General features: G+C 42.9%; 3 protein-coding genes across 3 annotated transcripts; all 3 read left to right on the top strand.

Annotated features, from left to right (window-relative positions):
• The first annotated feature begins 375 nt into the window (after window positions 1–375).
• Window positions 376–3,398, top strand: LOC135645737 (NAC domain-containing protein 37-like). The gene is made up of 5 exons (XM_065164392.1): window positions 376–579; window positions 695–804; window positions 1,556–1,797; window positions 1,922–2,193; window positions 2,637–3,398. Exons 1-5 carry the CDS (start codon window positions 376–378, stop codon window positions 3,198–3,200), a joined length of 1,392 nt encoding a protein of 463 aa, XP_065020464.1. The 3' UTR covers window positions 3,201–3,398.
• Window positions 3,399–8,611: 5,213 nt separating this feature from the next.
• Window positions 8,612–12,684, top strand: LOC103993195 (probable inactive leucine-rich repeat receptor kinase XIAO). Its single transcript, XM_009413164.3, has one exon. It carries the CDS (start codon window positions 9,058–9,060, stop codon window positions 12,565–12,567), a length of 3,510 nt encoding a protein of 1,169 aa, XP_009411439.2. The 5' UTR covers window positions 8,612–9,057; the 3' UTR covers window positions 12,568–12,684.
• Window positions 12,685–15,753: 3,069 nt separating this feature from the next.
• LOC103993194 (rho GTPase-activating protein 5) lies at window positions 15,754–20,409 on the top strand. The gene is made up of 5 exons (XM_009413163.3): window positions 15,754–16,455; window positions 17,704–17,824; window positions 17,912–18,031; window positions 19,354–19,584; window positions 19,676–20,409. Exons 1-5 carry the CDS (start codon window positions 15,995–15,997, stop codon window positions 20,267–20,269), a joined length of 1,527 nt encoding a protein of 508 aa, XP_009411438.2. The 5' UTR covers window positions 15,754–15,994; the 3' UTR covers window positions 20,270–20,409.
• The last annotated feature ends 4,135 nt before the right edge of the window (window positions 20,410–24,544 follow it).

A 24,544-nucleotide genomic window follows, 5' to 3' on the forward strand; every position in this document is an offset into this window, starting at 1 on the left:
ATAATTAGTGAGGATCTCATCATGGTATCTCTCTCAAGAAACATTTAGACCTTGTTTGTCTAAGAATCAAAACTTACTACAGGAAGAAGAACTTGTATTTACAATATTAAAGCTGGTATCTTTTTCTCTAAGTAAAAATCAATGCTGATCTCTACCTTCCTACAAAGTTATATATTCACGTGGTTATCATTTCTTTTTTTGGTGATCTCTGGTACTTCAAATCTTCCTGTAGAAGCCATAGATTTGTTCTTGTGTGTGCATCATAGGCACACATAATTCTTGTCATAATTAGCTTCTCTTACTGATCCAGTCAGCGGTATGCATTATTCTTCTCTCTTCTCTGTGGTGAAATCTCCCATCGTCTGTACTTGGAAAATGAGTAGCTCTCACACCCGAAGAGACTACGCCACTGCAGAGTCCGAAAGGATGAAGGACCATCAGAGGCTTTCTTCCTCGCGATGCTGCGCTGAATTGTTGTCGACGACGGTATTCGGAGTTCGTTATGCTGCAAAGAGGCCAAAGGTCTGCCATGGAATTCCAAGACAAGGGGACAAAGGAGTCAGTCCTCGGAGAGAGAAGGTTCCTTCTCTTTTAGTCACTCCATGGCAGGCCTGACCTAAGAAAGGTCTTCCTCGCTCCCCCCCACTCCATTCTTTTTGGCTCCCAGACCAACTTTTCCTTCTTTTCCTTTTAGATCGCCCACAGACAAGAGGCGCATGCTGTCTCTCCTCGCAAACGTCAGCCACTTGTCCCCATGCTCATGGGACCTCGAGCTGCACTCCTGTGCTTGTTACCCCGTTTTTGGTAAAGCTTATCTGCAGCAACCAAACACCATGGCATTAGTAATTATAACTCAATGCCGTCAGCAGATTAAGATAGTAGATGTGAACCTCTAGCCGCTCTTGTATTTCTCTAATCTTATATGGAGTCACAAAACATGTAATCATCCTTCTAATAAAGGAAGATGAGTTGAATGATCTTTGTATTTAGAGCCAAATGATGGAGTGGCCAATGATTTCTTATAGATTTGTCTGCATGCTTCCATCTAGTTTAGCCACTCCAATGACATTTTAGCTTACCTTTTATCTAAAACCACTGGAAACATTCTCCTTGGCTTGGCAAATCCAAGAAAAATACAAACTTAGCAAGTGTGTTAGAGGTCTTAATGATTGCTTGAATAAAAGGACAACAATTGGTACTTGTTTTCTTTTCCTTGCAGTGGTACATCTGCCTTCTACTCTTAGATGGTCCAGCTTACCACCGTCATTTGCTAAGGAGTCCTCGCTTGTCTCTGCAACACACTTTTCCTTTTTTTACCCTTGTGTTATTATATACTGCAGCAATGATTTTTTGTGGACTAATAGAGCACATGTTCTGGACGAATGATTGCCACCATTCTCATTCGAGGAACAGCATCATGGCAGGAACAGATGTGTTGCCTATATGCATCCTATAATATATAAGAGAGAGAGAGAACGAGAGAGAGATAAATCCAGGCCTTCGCTCTCTCTCTCTCTCTCTCTCTCTCTGACTTCGAAGAGCGTCCTTTTAATAGTGTTGTCCTGGTACATGTCTTGCTGCATGTTCTTCCTCCAAGGGTCTTGAACGTAGTGGCAACGAATTTGGTGCAGACAAAGGAACCCATGGAATCGTGTGTTCCTCCTGGATTCAGGTTTCATCCGACGGATGAGGAGCTCGTTGGCTACTATCTTAAGAAGAAGGTGGCTTCTCAAAAGATAGACCTGGATGTTATCAGAGATATCGATCTCTACAGAATCGAGCCATGGGATCTCCAAGGTTAGCAGCTTTCACTGTGTTTATGTCTCGTGCTCAGCAAATAGCCTTCTTTTAATCTACTTTACATGTAGAAATTAACAGATTGCGATGTTCTGTATGTTTTCTGTGTGCTCACTGTTTGAAGAACGGTGTCGGATCGGATACGAAGAGCAGAGTGAATGGTACTTCTTCAGCCACAAGGACAAGAAGTATCCAACAGGTACGAGGACGAACAGGGCCACCATGGCCGGCTTTTGGAAGGCGACCGGGAGAGACAAGGCGGTCCACGACAAGAACAAGCTCATCGGCATGAGAAAGACCCTCGTCTTCTACAAAGGACGGGCGCCGAACGGGCAGAAGACCGATTGGATCATGCATGAGTACAGGCTCGAATCCGAGGAGAACGGATCGCCACAGGCAAGCTGAAACATCACCCTCACCTTGTCCTCCTCCTTTATGTTCATTTAGCTCACGCAGGCAAGCTGAAACTTCATCTGTTTTCTTGAAGTCGCCAAGAAGAAACGAAAAGAAAAGAAAAGAAACGAATGGTGAAAGAATTGTCATATAGTTTCGCAAACAATGCCGAAAAGCAATCATCACTTTGTCTCTAACTTTGGCAGCATACAGAAAGCACCTAAACCTTTTCCACCGCAGGAAAGACGTTCTTTTTCCGACTCTAAAAGAACACACCTTTAAGCACAAAACAGAAAACTTTTCTTGGTCACTGTGTCTCAAAGGAATCGTCTCATCTATCGACTCAGCTGCTTGTATTCCTCTCAGCGTCGTTTCTTCTTTTGACAAGTTATTGATATGCTGCTCTGATATACGAATGAATGACACAAGTGATTTCGCATTCACAGGAAGAAGGATGGGTCGTGTGTCGCGCATTCAAGAAACGAGCCACTTGCCCTGCGAGGAGCGTGGCCGCCATTTGGAACTCCGGCTACTGCTACGATGAGATCGACAGGATGAACTCCATGGTTAATCCGATGATGTGCCTACAGAAGCAACCCATGAGTTTGCAGTGCAAGCAAGAGACTGAATTCGAGGAGCTGCATCTCTTACACCCCTCCCAGTTCGTGCAGCTGCCCCAGCTGGAGAGCCCATCCCTGCCTCTGGTGAGTCAACCCAGCTCGAAGATGACGGTGTTGGAGAAAGAGGACGAGCAGCAACAGCAGCAAGCGGGGATGTCGAGCGGCATGGGGAGTGTGACAGACTGGAGGGCGCTCGACAAGTTCGTGGCGTCGCAGTTGAGCCACGAGGGTGGCAGTTTCGTGAGCGAACAGGTGGTCTCGGATTTTGGTGTAGATAATGACTCGGAGATGGCACTGCTGTTGCTTCAAAGCGAGAGGGAAGGCTTCAACGAGTTCATCGGCTCAGGCGAACCTGACTGCGACAAAGGCATCTGTATATTTGAGCAATGAATCTGCTGATGTATAAGGAGCAGCATAAGGTGTTTGATCCAACCCCTACCATTTCTTCTTCTTCTTCTTCTTCTTCTTCTTCTTCTTCTTCTTAATATGTAAGCTTTGGATTGGCTATCACTGAGCTTTTCTTGTATAAAGATTTAAATGAAGCTCCTTGCCTTGTTTATCTATACCTTTTGTCTGGTGCACGAAGATCTGAAGAGATATTGATAAGTATTATGAAAAATATTTACAAGAATTATGAAAATTGGACAGAGGAATAAATCAGACAAACGCTAAGCCAAAAAATAATAATAATAAAGTCAAGATAAAACAATGTCAGAGTACAAAGCACGCACGCCATAAATGCAAATTCAAGGGGGGCTTTGAAGACCTCTCAGAAAAAGCAAAACGTAGAATCTCTCGTACAAGAATTGTAGTACAGCTTATGGATTTATCATCATAGCAGAAACTTTAAAGCATATGTACTCCTGTCTCGTTCTTTTTCACAAGGAAAAGAACTTACCGGTCATCGGAGTACTCTTGAAAGCCGTGGCGAATAGCCGACGCGCCATCACCCTTAATCGGCAAATACAAAGAAAGGAAATGTGATTCGTCAACCCTAACAACATGGGACATGTGATTGATTCATCGATCAATCTGAGAATCCATCGAAACCAAGAAAAGGAAAACTAATCCATCTTACGAGCGAAATCGCCCGTCAGGACCAATTCCGCCCGCAATCTCTGCAAACAGCACCACGGAATGAGTAAGGGCCGGTGGCAATCGCCAGGGGCGACCTGATCATCGGACCGGAGGATTACCTGAAGTTCTTGGAGGACGGAGGCGTGATGGGGCCGCCGCCGCCGTCTCTATTGGCACCGCCATCACGGGGGGATGTGGGAAGCAGTGAGCGGACGAGAAGGGGATGTACCGCCGGCTGGGGGGAGGGATGCGGTTAAGGGTTTGCTTTGCGTCTTTATTCGAATTGATCAGACCAAGTGGCCCGAGTCAGGATTTGATCAAACCATTTGACTCGAGCCGGATCTGATCAGGTTAATACTAACTCGGATTGATGCCGATTAAGCTAAAATCTCTGGAGGGACTATACAATTGATATAAGAATCCAACAACGTATTAGCCTCCCGGTTTGATTACCGGTAAACCTTTCGAACCGACCGAAATAAGCCTGACATATTGGACCGAAGTGGTTTGTGGTTTATTTTCTTTAAATATCAAACTAAACAAGCCAAACCCCACTATATGGCACTCATTCGACCAGTAAACCGGGCCAAAAACCAAAAATTGTCGGTCCGGTTTATCAATTTAACCGGAGAGTTAAGGGATCCGACCCTATTAAGTATCTATTAATAAATTTATATGGGGTATATTAATGGTTGGATTCCATAGTTCAGTTGGTTAAAACATCATTAAAAACTGCGAGAGGTTTTGAGTTCGAATCTCATTAAATGTAGTTTTGTTATATATTTTTATTTGACGTTAGTATTTCATTACCTTACGAAAATATTATAATTTTGAATTAATTGAATCAGTTGACGTCCAAATTATCATTTACCAATAATGTTTATAATTGTTTTATTTATTTCTCAAATGGCATTCAAATTATCATTTATCAATAATGTTTATAATAAATTGTGCAAAAAAAAATTCATGTTTAATTTTATTAATTATATCGTTTTAGATTTAAAATATTATTTAATCATTAATTTAATTTTTTTATTATTTGAATAGAAAGTTGATTCGAAATCTAACTGAGATTCATTTTCGTATTTCAATCTTAATCGAAATGAAAATTCGTTTTACCATAAAGATGTCAAGCCTACAAAATTAACTCATAAGATATTTCCAACAATTACCCCTCCGATATTTAAATTTGAATAAGATTCGAATAATTTAAAAGGAATTATATGAATATATCTCTCGACTTAGTTTTGTATGTCCGACATCTTTAGAGTCCTAACGATAAGCATGGAAGAACCAATCTCTTCTTAAATTCCAATCAATTGTAACATCTTCCTTGTTCTTCGATGATCTTCTTTTTCGAATCCAATTCGTCAAATAAAATGCAAGGTTGCTATGTGGGATGATTGAAAGAGACACACTCATTTTTGGGGTGACAGCCGCATCAAAGGAAGCGGTAATCGACTCATTTCCTTTACTAAAAGCAAGAATGTGGCGGAGAAACCATTGTTGACTGACATTGATGCCTTGACCGAAAGAATATGCTGGCCATCGGCAGCGATGATGAAGGAAGGCCATATGGGGATGGAAATGGGCATGAAGACAGGCCTCTTTTGGGGCAAGTTGGACCCCATTGTGACCGAGAAGGTTGTCATAGGTATGATAGCAAAGTGAGGGATTGCGTCGTTCTTGGTTGGATCGGAAGACCACTTTCCGTGGAATCGTCACGAGAACAACACCATGTTGTTCTATTCCTTAAATTATTATTATTTAGTATTAAGAGGAATCATCTTAGCTCGAGAATAGAAGTTCAAAAAACATTATTTGTGATTTAAGATTTAGGTCAAGTTGCTTTAGTAGAAGTTTGAGAGAAAATACAAAAGAAATTCCTTTGAGTTATAATTAACTCAACAAAACTCACTCATAATTTGATGTTGTTAAAATAGATTTTGATTCTTCCATTAGAATGTCAATTTAAAGTCAACCGAGGACCTGTTTCATGTTTGACTCAAATTTATTGTATGAAAGTGTCCAATTAATCCGATTTGAAATGGTGTTGGATTATTAAAAAATTATGTCAAGAGTATACTCAGACAAAATTTTTCTGATGTTTAAATTAGTTTTAGTTGTAAGGTATCGGTTGAATATCGTATCTTTTAAGTGTTGAATATATTAAAGCTTGATAATATGATATATAGGGAATGTAATCGAGAGAAACTTTTTATAGTGAGATTTTAGGATCATTATGCTTAAGGACATGATTTAATGGGAAATTACCCATATTTATTGGCACCAAGTATTGTATTGAATTCAAAAGGCATAGTGAGGTCAAGAATGTAATTGTAATGTTTCAGAAATGACATTGTATCGATCAAATGGTGCGATCTAACAAGCCATATTATAATGAGATGTGATCGTTCAATCTTAAAGTGTTGCCATATGACAGACATTACGATGTCGAAATTCGTATATAGTGAAAATATAGATTTTTCAATGAAGATTTTTATTTAATTATTTAGTTATTAATCTCTAATATTTCTCTTTTCATTTTGAGGTTTATTTTTTCAAGACTATTTCTTGATAAAATCTCTTTTCCTACTTGGTAATTTCTCTGAAATGATGAAAAAAAAAATCATTGATGAATCCAAATTAATAAAATGAACTCTTATAGTCATACCAATCATCGTATCCATACTTCTTGGTCTGCAAATATTAAAGTCGACCACATCTAAGGAAAGATCAGACGACATTTAGATATAAGACTGTATCCAATTTAGCTTTATTATAAGGCTATATAAGGCCAATTACTTGAGATAACTCCACTTTCACGAAATGATTTATACGTGCATAGGAGCCTCCATGCATTTGTTTGCAAAGAAATCATACATGGGCAGCTGATAGATATAAGAAGGTCGGATATGAGTTTTCTAACTTGATTCCTCTAACACTTAAATTATTATAAGACGATGACTAAAATAAAAAAATATATGATTATGATTATTATATCAAAAATAGCTTTTTATAGGAGGTGAAAGGGGCTGAATGTATTATGAAATATTCCTTTAAGGGAATAACTAATAACATTCTCTTTTGGACTCACATCCATATAGACGGTGAAAAAAAATAATTTATAATTATTTTTATTAGACTTGTGCGCACGTGGATAGATCAAATGGACAGATTTTGTCTCTCTTATGTCAACTAGGTTGTCACGATTATTGATTGACAATAATTGATAAATAATATTTTCTCTATCATCGATATTTTAAGAAAAAATTTAATTTTTTTTATGAATATTACAAGTATTTACTTTCTTGTTATATTGTTCATAATTGCTAGAGGTTAATATACATTGAACACTTCCCTAATATCTCAAACACAAACTATGAATTTAAATGCGGCATTATTCATATCCTGATTTGTACATTTTGATTAAAGAATGCGACTTGCTCATTATCCATCTCATTTTGTGTTTTTGAATGAGTAGGCCATGTCAGTCGATCACGACAAGAAACAGAGTCCATTTCTTTCTCCTTCGATTGATGTGGATATTTTAGCGTTATGTATGGGTAGGAATACTATAACGTACGAGAAATAGAGAGATTCAATTAATGTCCCGAACTTTTATGGTACCAATTTAAAGTACAGACATCGAAATAATTGCAGCGACAGAGCTCGTGGGTGCATAACTCTCTCTTCCTTTGGATGGCATGTCATTTTGGTTTGGGGTCCTTCCATTTCAAATCAGCACCTTTAAGCCTGCAACCACCCAAAGAGTTAAGTCATGCTTCAGATGCAGTAAATAAGAGGTCGACCAACAAATACTGTCCCAAAAACAATATAAAAGACAGAAAATTGGTATAAATATAATTATCATTGAATAATTTTTTTTAAAAAAAACTTTTTTCGGTTTATTACCTTTTTTTTCATTTATGCTCATGCTCTTTATTTTTAAAAGATAAAATTGTCTATGGTATTCATCTTGTTAATCGTCGCCTTCGTCTTTGTTATTTTTCGCTCTTCCTATGATCTCAAAGACAGGTTGCTCTTCATCACAATGGCATGGCCTATGTGCTCAACTACATAAGATACATTTGGCTTGACCATTTTTGCGACAAGCTAGCCTACCTCACCATTATCCTCTATGACACCTTCGACTTCCTCAAGTGTGCTCGCATTATCCTTATGTGATTGTGCACTCATCCATTACCACCATGAGGTCTCATTACCCCTCCTATATTCCTCCACTCTGGCCTCCTCTCATATTTTTTTTATTATTGCCCTCGTCTCTCATTCTCTTTTTCTTTGTTGTGCCTGCTTGTCCTTCTCATCACTAGTTCAAACTATCTCAAAGGGATTAGCAAAGATTGACTCGAGCAACAAAACATTTAGGAAGTATGATCTATTTAAAATAAGACATTGCACATAATATCAAAGGCAAAAAATAACACAATCATGAGCCATTACCGATAACTTCATGGTCCGAATAAAAAAAAAAGGAGAGACGAGATAAATTACGAGTGAAAGTCAAAAGTAATTTTATCTTAAAAAAAAAATTATATGAGAATATATGAAAAAGTTAAATCCTTATATATATATATATATATATATATATATATATATATATATATATATATATATATCTTGAATCCTCACAACAGGCTTTATGTGAGGTTGCTCAGTAGCCAAACTCGCTGTACTCCATAATATACCAAGAAAAGCTTTGGCTCCTTCCAGCAACAACAGGGAGCGTTCTCTAACTGACACCATCAACATGCGCCGGCCCCACTATCGAGTGAAACCTTTGTCCGGTACCATTTACTAACGGATAATTTTGCCCATCTTGGGATAATTAATCCCAATTCAAAGAGAGATTCTGCTGCAACACTTTCCTTCGCTGCTCGCATTTACTATTTTATTCAAAACGAAGCCTCGAACTCTGAGTGAGAGAGAGAGAGAGAGACAGAGAGAAAAGAGGGAGGGAAAGAGCGAAAGCACTCCAAAAACCCCTCTCGCTCTCTCTCCCCTCTGCTCTTCTCATCTCATCTGTCCTCGGCCTCCTGCCGCTGAGCAAAAACTTAGAAGATCACCCACCACCATCCACTCCCCACTTACCACTGCTACGCTCGTCTCCGCTACGGTGCCGAAAAGTCTATATTTTGGTTGTTCCAGGATGCCGTCCGCTTCCTCCGCCTTCTCCCTCTTCCTCCTCCCGCTACTGCTGTTTCCCCTTCTCATCTCGGCAACCCCGCCGCCGCCTCAGCCGCCCCCGCCGCCAGCGCCCCATCTGAACCGTACCTCCGAGATCCTGGCCGAGATCGACGCCCTCACCGCATTCCGCCGCGCCCTCCGCGATCCTCTCGGCGCCCTCGCGGGGTGGGATGCTTCCTCCCCCTCCGCCCCATGTTCCTGGCGCGGCGTCGCCTGCGACCCGGACGTTTCCCGCGTCGTCGAGCTGACTCTCCCCCGCCTCCGCCTCTCCGGCCCCATCTCCCCACGCCTTGCCGACCTCCACCTCCTCCAGCGACTCAGCCTCCGCACCAACCAGCTGTCCGGCCCTGTTCCCCCGTCCTTCGCCTCCCTCGGCCGACTCCGCACCCTCTACCTCCAGTCAAACACCCTCTCCGGTCCCCTTCCCCCCGCCTTCCTTTCCAATCTCTCTAACCTCCAAGTCCTCAGCCTCGCGGGAAACCTCTTCACAGGCCCTGTCCCTACCGCACTACCTCCTGACATCCGATACATCGACCTCTCCTCCAACGCCTTCTCCGGGTCGATTCCTGCCAACCTCTCCGTCACCGCCCCCCGCCTCCAGCTCCTTGACCTCTCCTTCAACCGCCTTAACGGCACCATTCCCGGGAACCTTGGTGGCCTCCCCGCGCTCGCGTTCCTCTGGCTCGATGGCAACCTCCTCGAGGGTACACTTCCCGCTGTCCTTGCAAACTGCTCCTCCCTCGTGCACCTTAGTCTCCAGGGGAACAGCCTCCGCGGCATCGTCCCTGCCGCCATCGCAGAGATGCCCAACCTCCAGGTGCTAGCCCTCGCCCGCAACCGCCTCTCTGGCGCGGTGCCCGCCTCCGTCTTCTACAACGCTTCGACCACCGGCGTCTCATCACTCCGGATCGTCCAGCTCGGGCAGAACGAATTCACCGAGCTTGCTCCGCCTCCGCAGGGGCGTCGCTACTCCGCCGCCCTCCAGGTCCTGGACCTCAAGCAAAACCGGTTTGCAGGAGCATTCCCCGCGTGGCTTGTCAATGCCTCGGGGCTCACGGTCTTGGATCTCTTCGGGAACGCCTTCACCGGCTCGTTGCCGCCAGGTATCGGACGGCTTGCATTACTGCAAGAGCTTCGGCTTGGGAGGAACTCGATGACCCTGCCGGTTCCAGTGGAGATCGGGCAGTGCAGCGTCCTTCAGGTTCTTGATCTCGAGGAGAACCGGTTCTCCGGTGAGATACCGGCCGCTCTTAGTCGCCTTAGCCAGCTGAGGGATCTCTACCTCGGCGGCAACCTCTTCTCCGGTTCGATTCCCGGGAGTCTCGTTAAGCTCTCCAAGCTCGAAACGCTGTCGCTCTATGGCAACAAGATTTCCGGCGTCATCCCAGAGGAGCTGATGCTGCTGAGCAACCTCACCACGTTGGTCCTCGCTGGCAATGGTATCTCCGGCGAGATTCCTTCAACGATCGGAAACCTCACGGGGCTTCAGACACTAAACCTGAGCATGAACAGCCTGTCCGGCGTCATTCCGGCGTCGATCGGGAGGCTGCTGAACCTGAAGTCGCTGGACCTCAGCGGCCAAAAGAACCTTTCCGAAGACCTCCCGGCGGAGCTGTTCGGATTACCAAGCCTTCAGGTGATATCTCTCGCCGACAACTCGTTCTCCGGTCAAGTTTTGGAGGGTTTCAGCAGCCTATGGAGCTTGCAGATTCTGAACCTAACTGCCAACTCCTTCTCCGGCTCAATCCCCGCGACATATGGCTACCTCCAGTCACTAAAAGTTCTTTCGCTTGCCTACAACAACATCACCGGCGAGGTCCCTGCGGAGCTCGCTAACTGCTCCAACCTCACCATTCTACAGCTCCGGTCCAACCACTTGTCAGGCCCCATCCCGGAGGATATCTCCCGTCTCTCCGACCTAACGGAGCTCGACCTCGGCCGGAACAATCTGTCGGGCATAATTCCGCCGGATATCTCCAATTGTTCCACTTTGGTCACGCTTATGTTGGACGGCAACCATCTCTCAGGCGACATTCCCGACTCACTCTCCAGTCTTTCTAAGCTTCAAGCGCTCGACCTCTCGGACAATGAGCTATCGGGCTCAATTCCCTCCTCCCTTGCTCTCATCTCAAGGTTGGCGCACCTCAATGTGTCCGATAATAGCCTGAGAGGAGAAATTCCAGGGGTGGTGAGTTCCCGCTTTGGCGATCCATCGGCGTTTGCTGGGAATCCAGATCTCTGCGGTCACCCCTTGGAGACGGCGTGCCAGAAGAGGAAGAGGACGTATCTTATCCTGGTGATCGGCCTCACTGCGGCCGCGGCTTGCATTCTGGTCGTCTGCTGCTGCTGTTTTGCTTTCAGCCTGTTGCGCTGGCGAAGGCGCTTCCTGGATAGTCGGGCCGGCGTGAAGAAACGGAGCCCCGGAAGGGGCAGCGGATCGAGCGCTGGGAGCGGCGGTAGCGGTGAGAACAATGGCGGGCCGAAGCTGGTGATGTTCAGCAACAGGAACACCTACGCTGACACGGTGGAGGCGACGCGGCAGTTCGACGAGGAGAACGTACTCAGCCGCGGTCGCCACGGACTGGTGTTCAAGGCGTGCTACAACGATGGCACCGTGCTGTCGATCCTGCGGCTGCCGTCGACGTCGGCGGACGGAGCCATCGTGATCGAGGAGGCGGCGTTCCGCAAGGAGGCGGAATCGCTGGGGAAGGTAAAGCACCGGAACCTGACCGTGCTCCGCGGCTACTACGCTGGCCCCCCACCAGATGTTCGACTGCTGGTCTACGACTACATGCCCAACGGCAACCTCGCCACGCTCCTGCAGGAGGCGTCCCACCAGGACGGCCACGTGCTCAACTGGCCCATGCGCCACCTTATCGCCCTCGGCGTGGCCCGCGGGCTGACGTTCCTCCACGCCTCCGGGGTCGTCCACGGGGACGTCAAGCCGCAGAACATCCTCTTCGACGCGGACTTCGAACCCCACCTCTCCGACTTCGGGCTAGAGCCGATTGTGGTGACGGCGGGTGCAGCGGCCGCCGCAGCCGCGGCATCGACATCGGCAACGACGGTGGGATCCCTGGGATACGTGGCGCCCGACGCGGCGGCCGCCGGTCAGGCTACGCGGGAGGGGGACGTGTACAGCTTCGGGATCGTACTGCTGGAGCTGCTGACTGGGCGGCGGCCGGGGGCGTTCGCTGGGGACGATGAGGAAGACATCGTGAAGTGGGTGAAGCGGCAGCTGCAACGGGGGCAGGTGGCGGAGCTGCTGGAGCCGGGCCTGCTGGAGCTGGACCCGGAGTCCTCGGAGTGGGAGGAGTTCCTGCTGGGGATGAAGGTGGGGCTGCTTTGCACGGCCCCTGACCCACTCGACAGGCCGTCCATGGCCGACGTCGTCTTCATGCTCGAAGGCTGCCGCGTCGGCCCCGACCTCCCCTCCTCCGCCGATCCCACTTCCCAGCCCTCTCCCGCCTGAATTCTGTCTGCTTCTTCTTTTTTTCTTTTCTTTTCCGGCTTAATTCCCTTTTTCTTTGTTTTTTTCCTTTCCCTTATTCTTTTTAATTCGAAGTCCCTTTGTAGTATTCTGCAACCATTTTCTCTCTCCTCCCGGGTTGGCTTGGCGCGGGCAACCGAAGAGGGGACCAGAACGTGGTCAAATCTGACTCCTCCACGGGGACCACAGGGCCTTGGTTTCCTTCCCGCCTCACCATTCTCAAGGATGGTGAACCGCCACGTTCGAGTACGTAGCCGTTGGAAGTGGCTAGTGAACTGGAGAACTGCTGGCACTGTTGTCTTGCGTTGATTCCCTTCTTAAACATCTCGCCAACTTGGCGGGGGAAGGACGCCAGTGTCAGTACGGATCTGATGCCCTTCTTCCCGATCCGACGGTCAATGCTAAGGAATCGTAATTGGTCAAGTGCAAATTATTTGGTCATTTACGTTTTGCATATCATCGGGATGAAGACAAGGAGGAAATGGCGGGGGAAAGGGGTCCCCTTCCCTGAATCGATTGGATCTCTGTAGGTTTGAAGGGACTTTCTACTTTATATTTAATTGCAACATATGGGAAACGGTTTCCTCGATCCCAATACAGGCCCTGGTTGGGGTCCCCCTTAAATTAATTACAATAATTGTCTGGGAATCCGGTTTGCTACTGGCTTGGACCGGTCGTCGCGACAAAAGCGATGCAGGTGACCGTTTGATTTAGAATACAACACTTTTTTGACCGCTTTTTTTCGTTTTTTTTACTCTGATGATCCGCACTGAAGACGCCACCGTCGTGCCATTTGGCTTGTAGCGATCGTCGGACGTCCGATCCTGACGACGACGGGTGCAGACGGATACGCTCCTGTTTCTGGATCCTAACTTGATCCGCCATGGAAACATCCATTTCAAACGAACACAATGACGTTCGCTTTGAATCAGGATAATATGCACCAGTAATGAAAAGAAGTCGTTGGAGGCGAGAGAGCATCAGGTGCAGTGGTCTCTGGTGCATGGAGTAAACGACACGGAGGAAGAGAACGCTGCTCTGCTCGCGCACCTGCAGAAACAGCACCATCGGACACACCCCACGTGACGGAAGCGGACAAAACAACAGACGGGGGACGGTCAGAAGCTGTCATCTCACCGCCCATTCCTCCTCCGTCGCCCCGGCAGCCACATGCACGATGGTAACAGCCTACGCATCCACGACGCCCGAGGCAAGTCGTCGAGCGGTGACGCTCGAGTTTCCGGGCCCAGGCGAACTGTCTCGGCTGCGCCGTACAACACGAAATAAATACGAGACAGACGCCATAACAGCGGTAACAAAAGAACTCCGGTACTCGGATCTCACGCATGCCGTCAATCTCCATCCACTGGCTAATGAAACGAAAGAGATTTCACAAGCATTTACAGATGTACTTCTTGGCCAGAAGTGTCACGAGAGAATAGTCACCGACTTAGTGGATAGTACGAATGACTGGGTCTGACTATGCCTGGAATAACCCGATAAGGACTTGGATGCCGTCTTGTCCATTGGGTCAAGACAGATGCGACCTGCCCACGGGCCAGGAATCGAAAACCTCCAATGGATAAGATCCAGTCAGGCAATTCTGTCTCCAGGATTTCAAAGCCACTCACTTGTTATTTTGGATCATCTTTCGCATTCTTGTTGATGTGCTCAAGCCATCCTTTTTAACTTGTTTGAGGTTACATTGCTACTAATTAAAGGTTGTAGTTGATGATAACCATCATTAGCAGAGTTGTCTCCGCTCTCCTTTTGACGATGATGGTCACATGGATACAGATCATATCCAACCTCTCGTCATCAATACGTGCTTCGTTTTTCGTACCGAGAAAGTAACTAAGCCATATTGCCCCCTAATCATCATCAACCCCACCTTCATAAATACTCCTTTACGTTCTGGACTCAGCTCTGTCGCTCCATGCCACCTGAAAGCATTATACACTCACGTTGTGTGTTGCTGGTGGTCAGAGTCTTTTCTCTTCGACAAAACAGCAGAGTGAAACTCCACAGTAGCAGAGCCGATCATTGAGCTGTGCTCTCTGCTTCGAGACTAATGAGCCTCTACGTGACATTCTTCTCGAAATGGATCAGTCTTATGACGAAGTTTTCTATTTGAAGAATGTTAAGTGGAATAAGTCCCTCGCCATGTTCAGATGAACTGTCTTGATGAAGCTTCGCATATCTAATCCCAAGCAGCACATGATCTTAGTAAACTAAGTAGAAAGTCTGCCACCAAAACTTTGGAAGAGACTGATGCATGGCGAATTGGTGGTGAGTGGTGGTACCACCAATTAACGTGCGATGTCATGTCATTACATTGCTATCTTTTAATGGTTCCTTTAATTCATTTCTACCCGCTTGGGGGTTGGCAACGGCCACACTCGACGTAGTCCAATAATGTCCTTATATAACATCATAACATGTCATGTTTCCAAAGTAAGCAACATGCATTTAACTTCATCAACAAGATGGATTGGTTGTAGATTGTACTTGGCATCAATGTCATGTTTTCCAACCCACATAAGTAAAGAATCTGGATTTGGTACTCTCCCACCGCCTAATCTTAGATTCCGCCTTCTCTGATCCAAAGTGCATGCCACTATAAGCTGCATGATGGATCATATATATAATTATGTACATTACATTTCACCCCATTTAGATTCGTGGCTTCATGGTGAATGTAAAGAGTGTGAATCTGTTACCCTCATCTATTGCATGTCTTCGGCTTATGAAACATCGTGGACGTGTTTTATTGCTGACGCGGACGTTCATGTGACGCAGATGGCGGAACTCAACACGACCAACGTGCGCAAGTAAATGCGACGTCCGTGCCACGTGACAGACAGCTGTGCTGATGGCGTCGTGGTACGTTAACTGCCCATCGCGTTTCGACGGCGCCACGCATGACATCAAGCAGATGCCTGTGGGCCCGGATGCTGTATCCAATCACAAGTCAGGTAAGTAAGCTGTTCGTTGGTTAGAAAAAGACTGTCCGCAGGTGAACGTACTACTTATGGGAGTCCGGAGACGTGTGCGGTCGGCCTCTCGTGCTAACGAGCTGATCGCCGTCGATGTGGATCCGTCCTCGTCTATCTTCTCTCCTCTTCTCTCCCTCTCCACTGCAAAGCGGAAAAAAAGAAAGAGAAAAAAAGATTCCAGAAAAAGAGAAGAGCGAATCAATTTGGAAGGAGTGAGTATAAAGATAAAAGTCGCCATCAACTCACCACACTCCCCCCACTTCACCACCACCACCGCCAGCACCGCTCCCACTCCCACCCACATCCACCATTCTGATTCCCTCCCAACCCCATCCACCATCCTTTCTTATACCGGTAAGTTGACTCTATTTTAGCCCTATTACTAAGTCCACCATCCTCTCTGCTCCGCCGCCATGGCCGGCTTCCAGCTCCACCTTGGCGCCTTCCACTCCTCGCCGCCCTCGCAGCAGCACTCCTCCTCCTCCGAAGAAGAAGACGAGGAAGAAGAGGATGAAGAAGAAGAAGAAGAAGAGGAGGAGGAGGAGGAGATGGAGGAGGGGTGCCCGATCTCTTCGCCGCTAATCGTGCCCGGATCGGATGGGGAAGAGGGGGAGGGGAAGGAGAACCGTCATCAGCATCATCCCTTCTCGATAATGGCGGTGCTGGTGGCGGCGCTGAGGAAGTCGCTGGTGATGTGTAGCGTCGGAGCCGGGGAGGACGGGGCGTGCCGCCGCACATCCCCCGCTTCCATGGAGATCGGGTGGCCCTCCGACGTGCGGCACGTCGCGCACGTCACCTTCGATCGGTTCGACGGCTTTCTCGGGCTGCCCGTCGAGTTGGAGCCCGAGGTTCCCGGCGGGGTTCCCAGCGCCAGGTCTGTCTTTTCTTTTCTTTTTTTCCCGGACTCGTTCCTTGTTGGGCGAATTTCCAAAACAAATTTCTTAAGTTTCAGCATTTTTTAAATAACGCCTCAAGTTTGAAAAATTTCGGGGAACGGATTTTTTTCAAACCTCGCGGCCAGCAACGACGGTAAAAAAATCATCTTTTGATGCGATCAAAGGTGCTCTGCCAGAATTTTTCAAACTTCAAAGAGTACTATGCGAAAAATTCTGAAACTTATGGGTTTTTTTTCTGGGAATTCGCCCTTCTTTGTTTTGAGATTTTTAGGGTTCTTCTTTAGTAATTATGATGTGGGTAGTGTACTTAGCAATCATAGAATGATCTTTACAAACAGTTCTGGTAACTTTTTTTTGCTTCTTTTATGGTACCTAATTTCGTTGGGTTTTGGTCAAAAAGAACTCAAGACTTACAATAGGGCTGCTCAAGAACTATCATCTTTGTTCATCAATGCATCAGCCTATTTCTGACTTTTACCATGTAGGGGAAGAATTTAGGCCTTTCCTTTATCTTGCTGTATGAATCGAGCTATTTGGGCCATTCTTGGTTGACCTACTGATAAATGAACACCACTGGCCATATTGCTCATTTCTGAAATTATCTACAATCCCTACATAAAACCATGGGAGTAAGCCCTGTTTGGAATGGGGGATTTATGGGACATCCCTCCAAATCGCAGATTTCACCCAAACATCCTCTTGTACCACCTGAAGTTGGGAAACTCGAGAATTATGGTCAGATGCCTAAACTATGGGGCCTCTTGGAACTTGAAAGTACCATGCATAAGGACTTTCAAATATTTTAAGATTAGTATAACATATGCATTAAACCCCCCTGCTAGACACAAATAAAGGTAGTCAAGCACATAAATGGTTAATTCTGTTGGAACATTTGGAACTTCAACCAAATAGGACCTTATATAGTACACACTCTGAAAAGTCAAACAAGTTTGGAAGCAATTTCAGAAGTGTGAACAAAGCACACATGTATTTTTTCAAATCTCTCCCAATATATATAGAGATAGAAAGTTGTAGGATGTCTTCGTATTTAAGCGACCAGGTGACATCGATTATCGCAAGCCAATCTATAAACTGTCATTTCCATAATGCAAGTATATTTGGAGTTTCTGTTGAATTTATGCATATCTTTTATTTAATTCTAGCTGTACAAGTTTCAATTCTTATAATCTAATAAGTGGTCTCACAAGAGGTTCTGTTTTCTTCAGTGCAAGCGTGTTTGGAGTTTCTGCTGAATCTATGCAATGCTCTTATGATAAAAGAGGGAACAGCGTGCCTAGTATTCTGCTCTCTATGCAACGGCACTTGTATTTACAAGGAGGTCTACAGGTCTGCTCATTCTTGTAGAATTTTGACAATTATTGTGATATATTTTTCAGTTGGATAATGAACTAGTCCTTCCTTTTCCACGTGAAGGTGGAAGGCATATTTAGAATTAATGCTGAAAATAGCCAAGAAGTGTTTGTTAGAGACCATCTGAACAGAGGAATCGTACCACATGGAATTGATTTGCATTGTCTTGCGGGACTGATAAAGGTATTATCAACATCCAACCCTATGTATCTATCTATTGTTAAAGTTATTTGTGATTAATTAAGCTATATTCAGTTTGTTAAGCAGCTACTTTACTCAGCATTATTTATTTCTGGGACATGAAGATATTCTAGGCCATTCAAGATCACATATCTCCTAAAATGGTTTTCATACCTTTATCCATAAAATAACCTTTGTTCCTTTTGAACTACTCTTATTGTTACAAATAAATCGTGCCAATGATCACATGTTAAGTCCCCATGAATCTACAAATTGCTTTAGTATTGGTTCCATTTAACCCTTGGTGATGGGATGGAACATTTATTTCCAAGCCTCACAATCAGAGAACATGTTTTAGCCATTGGTCAGAAGATCTCAATGGTCAAGTTAATAGTATTCTAATGATCATGTCGGATAAACAGGTCTTTGGTCCATGGTATTGGCTGAACGGCCACCCAATCTCAGGGGTTCGGTGAATTCCCAATCTCCAATCTCCGATAAGTACCGGATGAACACTCAGCCAGTTCAGCATTGATTCTTTTTTCTAGAAGGTCAGAGGTAGAAAATTTCATCTTAAATTTCAAAACTAAGTGCGCAAGGACAAAATGGTATGAACACATTTGCGAGATGTGTTTCTTTAGAATCTGGGTTTCTGCTTCAATGAACAGAACACAATAAACATAACTTTTGTCAAATATGTTCCATGTTTTCTGCATCTAGGTGTACTTCAAAAATAAGTTCCCGCTTCTTTTCCCCATTTGTTAGTTCGATCAAATTCGATTTATATTAGTGTTGTTGAAAACACAATTAATGTGTTCCCGTGTATCAAATTATAGTATGGTTGCTGGTGCTTGTGAATCTACAGTAGTTGTGAAATTACACATATCGGCTGATGTATGGAAGATAATAAGTTACAAGTTAGTATTATAAGATGCAGATCATTTGAGTTCAATGCACAAAATGCCCTTAACTGACTTATTTATTTCACAAAATTTTTAAACAACATGGGGCAGTTAACTAGTGTCATAGACTGCCTAAGTTATGTATTTTATGCTGCCATCCTAGACAAGCTTTTAAATAGCAAGGTGTTTAATTTTGGGGCTAAATGTGTTGTTTGCATTTGATAGGTGTAGCTGGTAGCTTCCAGTATGCTAGTTCTGTACCAAAAAAATTAATAATAATTTCTCAAATACTGAAATTTTTTGTCATTGGTTTCTTGTTGAAGGTCTTTCTTTAGCTGGTTTTTTTATTACATGGGGACATGGTGGCTCTTGAACAATGTACCTATTATTGGATGATTAGAAGCTTTAATTTTGCTGCTGCAGGCATGGTTTAGAGAACTACCCAGAGGAGTACTTGACTCACTGACACCCGATCAGGTGATGCACTGTAATAGTGAAGAAGAGTGCTCTGAACTTGTGAGGATGCTACCACCAACTGAAGCAGCATTGCTTGACTGGGCTCTTAATTTGATGGCAGATGTTGTGGAGCATGAACATTTGAATAAGATGAATGCTCGAAATATCGCAATGGTTTTTGCACCTAACATGACTCAGGTTACTAGAGAATTTTATAATTCTTAGCTATCTCGAAATCTTCCATGCATAATAAATTTCAATTAATTACCATTTCATGTCTATTTTTCAGATGGCTGATCCCTTAACTGCATTGATCCATGCGGTCCAAGTAATGAACTTCCTCAAGACACTGATCATAAAGACACTAAGAGAAAGAGAAGTGGCAGCTTTTGCTGCCAGGGGACTCCACTCCTGCTCTGAGTCTCCAAGTGACAAGGATCAAGCGAAATCGACTAATCCTTCAGAAAGATACACTCTGCACACGAGTGAGAAAACTCCAAACTTGTATGCTCTTGATAAAGTTGCTATAGGCAAATTCTTGTTCAGTTCTGAGCAATCTCTGGGTAAAGATAAAGAGAGCTTTAATAGTGAGAAGAAAGGTGAAACTGACGAGGAGCGTGAGTTCATTTCCAGCAAAATTTCACCTCTTAGTTGTGATTTGGATGCTGTAGAAGACAAAGAAGTAGAAGGTGCAATGGATAGATCAGGTTTTAGGAAGGGCATGAGGAAGCTTTGCGGGCACCCCGTGTTTCAGTTAAGTAGCTTTACAAAGAAGACGGCAGAGCTTAACATTGTAAACTCACGCGGAGAAGGCTTGGGCATGATGTGCATTGCATGTCAAAGAGAACATGTACTATCCCGACTGACTGACGTAGCAGAGTAAGGGCAGCGTAATGTTGATGTGGTAGCAAATGTATTGTATCACCATGGTTGGGTTGCGTAGGTAGGGTTTGCTATTGGTTTATACTGTTGTACTCTCGAAGATGCAATGAAAGTGGCCAAATTGATTGTTTGGATTCCAAATTCTGGAGATAGTACTCAGTTTTCATAGGCTTTTTATATGTCTATTCAAGCATCAGAATTCGAAATCGTTTAACTTTTTCTTTTGACAAATGATAAGTGATGAAGATGAGATTTGATTTTAAGATCTTGCTATCAAACAGTCAGACACTTGGGTCATAATCAGGCTGCACTCTCGTGTACTGAACGAAACTAGCATGAGTACTACTAATAACAGGCTTACGAGTTCACCGCGGTTCAGTTTGCAGAAGACTTGCAGCTCGACGTAGTAGAGAGAGTCGCCTGAGAACAATAAAACACGCAGGAGAGGAACGAAGAAGGGAGATCTCAATGGAGCATGGCATCACGGAGGAGGAAGGGAGACGAAAGAATCCGTGTCCATTCTGGAAGCTCTCTCCCACGTTTCCGACTTGGAGCAACCTTCGGCCCGTTCCTGTGGTCTACGATTGAGGCCCATTACGACCACCGGTACTGGCGACTTGGCTTAATCATTGCATAATAACGTGGGAAGACAAAAGAAGAGAATCTTTAGACACGAATCATGAAGGCAATCAGGGATTTGAAAGCCTACCTGCAATTGTCGAAACCTTGTTTTTTATCGGTTGTCTGATGCTATTGACAACCAAGAAAATATCTGAGACGTCGGCTTGGCTTTTCTTAGCTGGTAGTATTATTAGGAAAGGATGCACTTAGCGTCCCAAATTAGATTTTGTGTGTGAGAGACGCTAATGTTGATTATGATGTTTGCGTCCTGCTCAAATGCCAAACTGTTGGTGCTCACAAAGCTACACAGTTCTTACGATCATATAATGTTTTCCTGTGAATTGTTGGAAAGTAGGCATTCGTATTGGCCAGAGTTCATTCTATTGTTTGTGTTAAGACCAATTTCTATCAAATGAGTCCCGTGTTGGGCATATGGCCCATTAATTCAGTCAGAATGGATCTTAATAACCCACACGACTAATATTTTCTCTTTTAACTTACTAAAAATAAATTAAAAAAAGCTTATGGTTGCCATAGGCGTGATCGGGAGAAACCACAACGATGATTGAGCTTAAAAAAAAAAGAAAAGAAGAAAAGGAAAAAAAAAATATGATGACAACATAAAGATCATTCTCAATTATTCGGGTAGTGTTCTCATCTCAGGTTCGATTAGATTTACAGTAGATTCTTACTGTGATCACCTGGAGAGAGAATGGATATTATGCACAATGATGTAATCCTTGTATTCTTCTTATTCTCTTATAATTGTTGCTTGGGTCTTGGGTAGGAGACTTTCAGATTTGTATGTTCATTATTTTTATAGTAAATTTGCTTCTCTAGCTAATCGTATGATTTTTTTCGCTTCGCGTTCGAGGGGTCTTCAACGTAAATCTTGGTGTTCTATATGACTTTGATTTTCATTTATTTTTTTTGCTATGTGTTATGGTCTGTTTGTATTTATTTATATATAAGTTTTTTTTATCTCATTAACTAGTATTGGAGTAAATTTTGATGATATTTAATTTTTGTGTCCGAACATGGAGGTCGATAGTGTTTCCTGCAAGATTAGCTTAAACATATACAATTGGATGATATGGAAACCAAAAATAAAAAATATCTTGTATTGTAAGGATTTATGTGGACTTTTGGAAGGGGATAGTACATATCCTACAATTATGATAAATAATGAGTGGAAGAAGTTAGATCAAGAAATGATTAGGTTTATTTGATAGTGGCTCGATGACAATGTCTTTCACCATGTTTCTATTGAAAGTTATACATATTTTCTTTGAAAAAAGTTAGAAAGTCTCTACGAGAGAAAAACAATTGTTAACAAGACTTTCTTGATCAGAAAACTTATGAACCTGAAATATAAAGATGATGTTTCTATTGTTAAGTATTTGAATGAAATGTAGAGTATTACTAACTAATTATACTCTATGAAAATATTTCTTAATGATGAATTACAAGCATTGTTACTTCTTAGTTCATTGCTAGAAAGTAGACACTAGTGGTTTCCCTTAGAAATTCTGTGCTAGATGATGTTGTCACTATGAGCCTAGTAATAAGCAGTTTGTTGAATGAGGAATTGAGGAGAAAGAATTCAACATCTTAGATTGATTCACATGCACTTGTCTTAGCAAATAGAGGAATATTAAAGTTCAAGGTTAAAAGCAGTTCAGGCGTAGGTAGAAGTAAGTCAAGATCAAGAAAAAATATTGTTTATTATTATTGTAGTGAAAAAGGAATTACAAAAATTAATGCAAGTAACCTAAGAGAGCAAAAAAAAAGAGAAAAGAAATGAAGCCTACATAATCAAAACAAAATAAAATACCATAACTATAGTGCAGAGTGGTGATTATTTGATTTTGTCTACTTCTGATGATATTTTTTCTTATGTGTGTCATAATTAAGTGAGTGATTGACATAGGTGCTTCTTACTCTACTACAACACAAAAGGAGTTTTTTACTATTTACATGTCTAAAAATTTTGGTGTTGTTAAGATAGAAAATTACGACACAATAGACATCATTAGAATAGGTGATATCTACATAAAGACTAATCTTGACCGTAAGTTTATGATTAAATATGTGAGGCATATGGTTGACTTGTGGTTAAATTTAATTTTAGTTAGAAGACTAGATGATAAAAACTTTGATAGCAGATTTTACAGAGGGCAATGAAAACTTGGTAAAAGTTCTTTTATTGTAGCTAGTGGGAAGAAATATTATACTTTGTATAGGTTGTAGGCTAAAGCTTGTGATGAGTAATTGAATGCTATATAGAAAGACTTCAGAATAAAGTTATGACATAGGCGATTGGGACACATAAGCGAATAGGGACTGTAAGTTCTTTCCAAGAGAGAAGTCTTACCAGAACTCAAAAGTATACATCTTAACTCTTATATTGATTGTTTGATGGGTAAACAACATACATTTTTATTTGCTAGTCCTATTTTATTTAGAAAAATATATGCTTTGGATTATGTCTATACATATGTATGTGGTCCTTTGAGGATAAAAACTTATGGTAAATTTATTAATGTTCCTAGTATTAATGGTGCACTTTATTTTGTTACTTTTATAGATTACTTTTTTAGAAAAGTTTGGGCTTATGTTATGAAGATCAAAGATCATGTTATTAATATTTTTAAAGAGTTTTATGCTAGAGTTAAAGGGGAGACAAAAAGATAATTAAAACGCATAAGATCATATAATGGTAGTGAGTACACAAGATTGCTTGATGATTATTGTAGGTCACATGACATCCAATATAAGATGACAGATCCTAGTACGTCTCAACATAATGCAATAATAAAGAGGATGAACCACACCAACATTGAAAAAAATCAGATATATATTTTCACAGGCCAAGCTACACAAAAAAGTTTTGGGATGAGACACTAGCCAAATAATGTATTTTTCTTAGCTACTCACATGATCAGTTTGGTTACAGGTTTTGAGATCTAGAAAAATAGAAAACGTCTAGAAGCAAAGATGTGATCTTCTTTGAGGATCAAACCCTTGAGGATTTGAAGGAGGCACTAGTCAAGATTTATGCATAAGGATTATCAAAATATGATCTAGTTACTCCTCTAGTACCTTAAGGTGATGGGGAAGATATGCAGGAAGATGATATAGAGATCAATGTTGATCTACTTATAAGACATGTTGAGTAGGAAGAAGATAGGAAGAAGATGGGGAGTAACTTCTCATAGAACCTTAGTTGAGAAGATCATCTAGATAACATCAATCTTTCAGATGATAATATGATGCTTATTAATGTAAGTGAACCAAAGAGTTACTAGAAAATAATTGAAAGTGAGCAGAAAAAGAAGTTATTAGTTGCTACATAGAAAGAGATAGATGCTCTACAAAATAATCACATATATGATTTAGTGCAACTATCAAAGAAAATAAATATCTTGAAGAACAAGTGAGTTTTCTTGAAGACTTAATAACAATGTTCTCAACCAAAGTACAAAGCTAGATTGGTTGTTAAAGACTTTATTCAAAAGAAATATATTGACTTTAAAGAGATTTTTTCTATCTATGTTGCTCTTGGTATTGCTACTAACCTAGACTTTGAGGTTGAGCAATGGGATATGAAGATAACTTTCCTTCGTAGTGACTTGGTGAATAAAATTTATATGGA

The sequence above is a fragment of the Musa acuminata genome, chromosome BXJ3-8, assembly GCF_036884655.1.
Source record: "Musa acuminata AAA Group cultivar baxijiao chromosome BXJ3-8, Cavendish_Baxijiao_AAA, whole genome shotgun sequence".
Taxonomy (NCBI): Eukaryota; Viridiplantae; Streptophyta; class Magnoliopsida; order Zingiberales; family Musaceae; genus Musa; species Musa acuminata.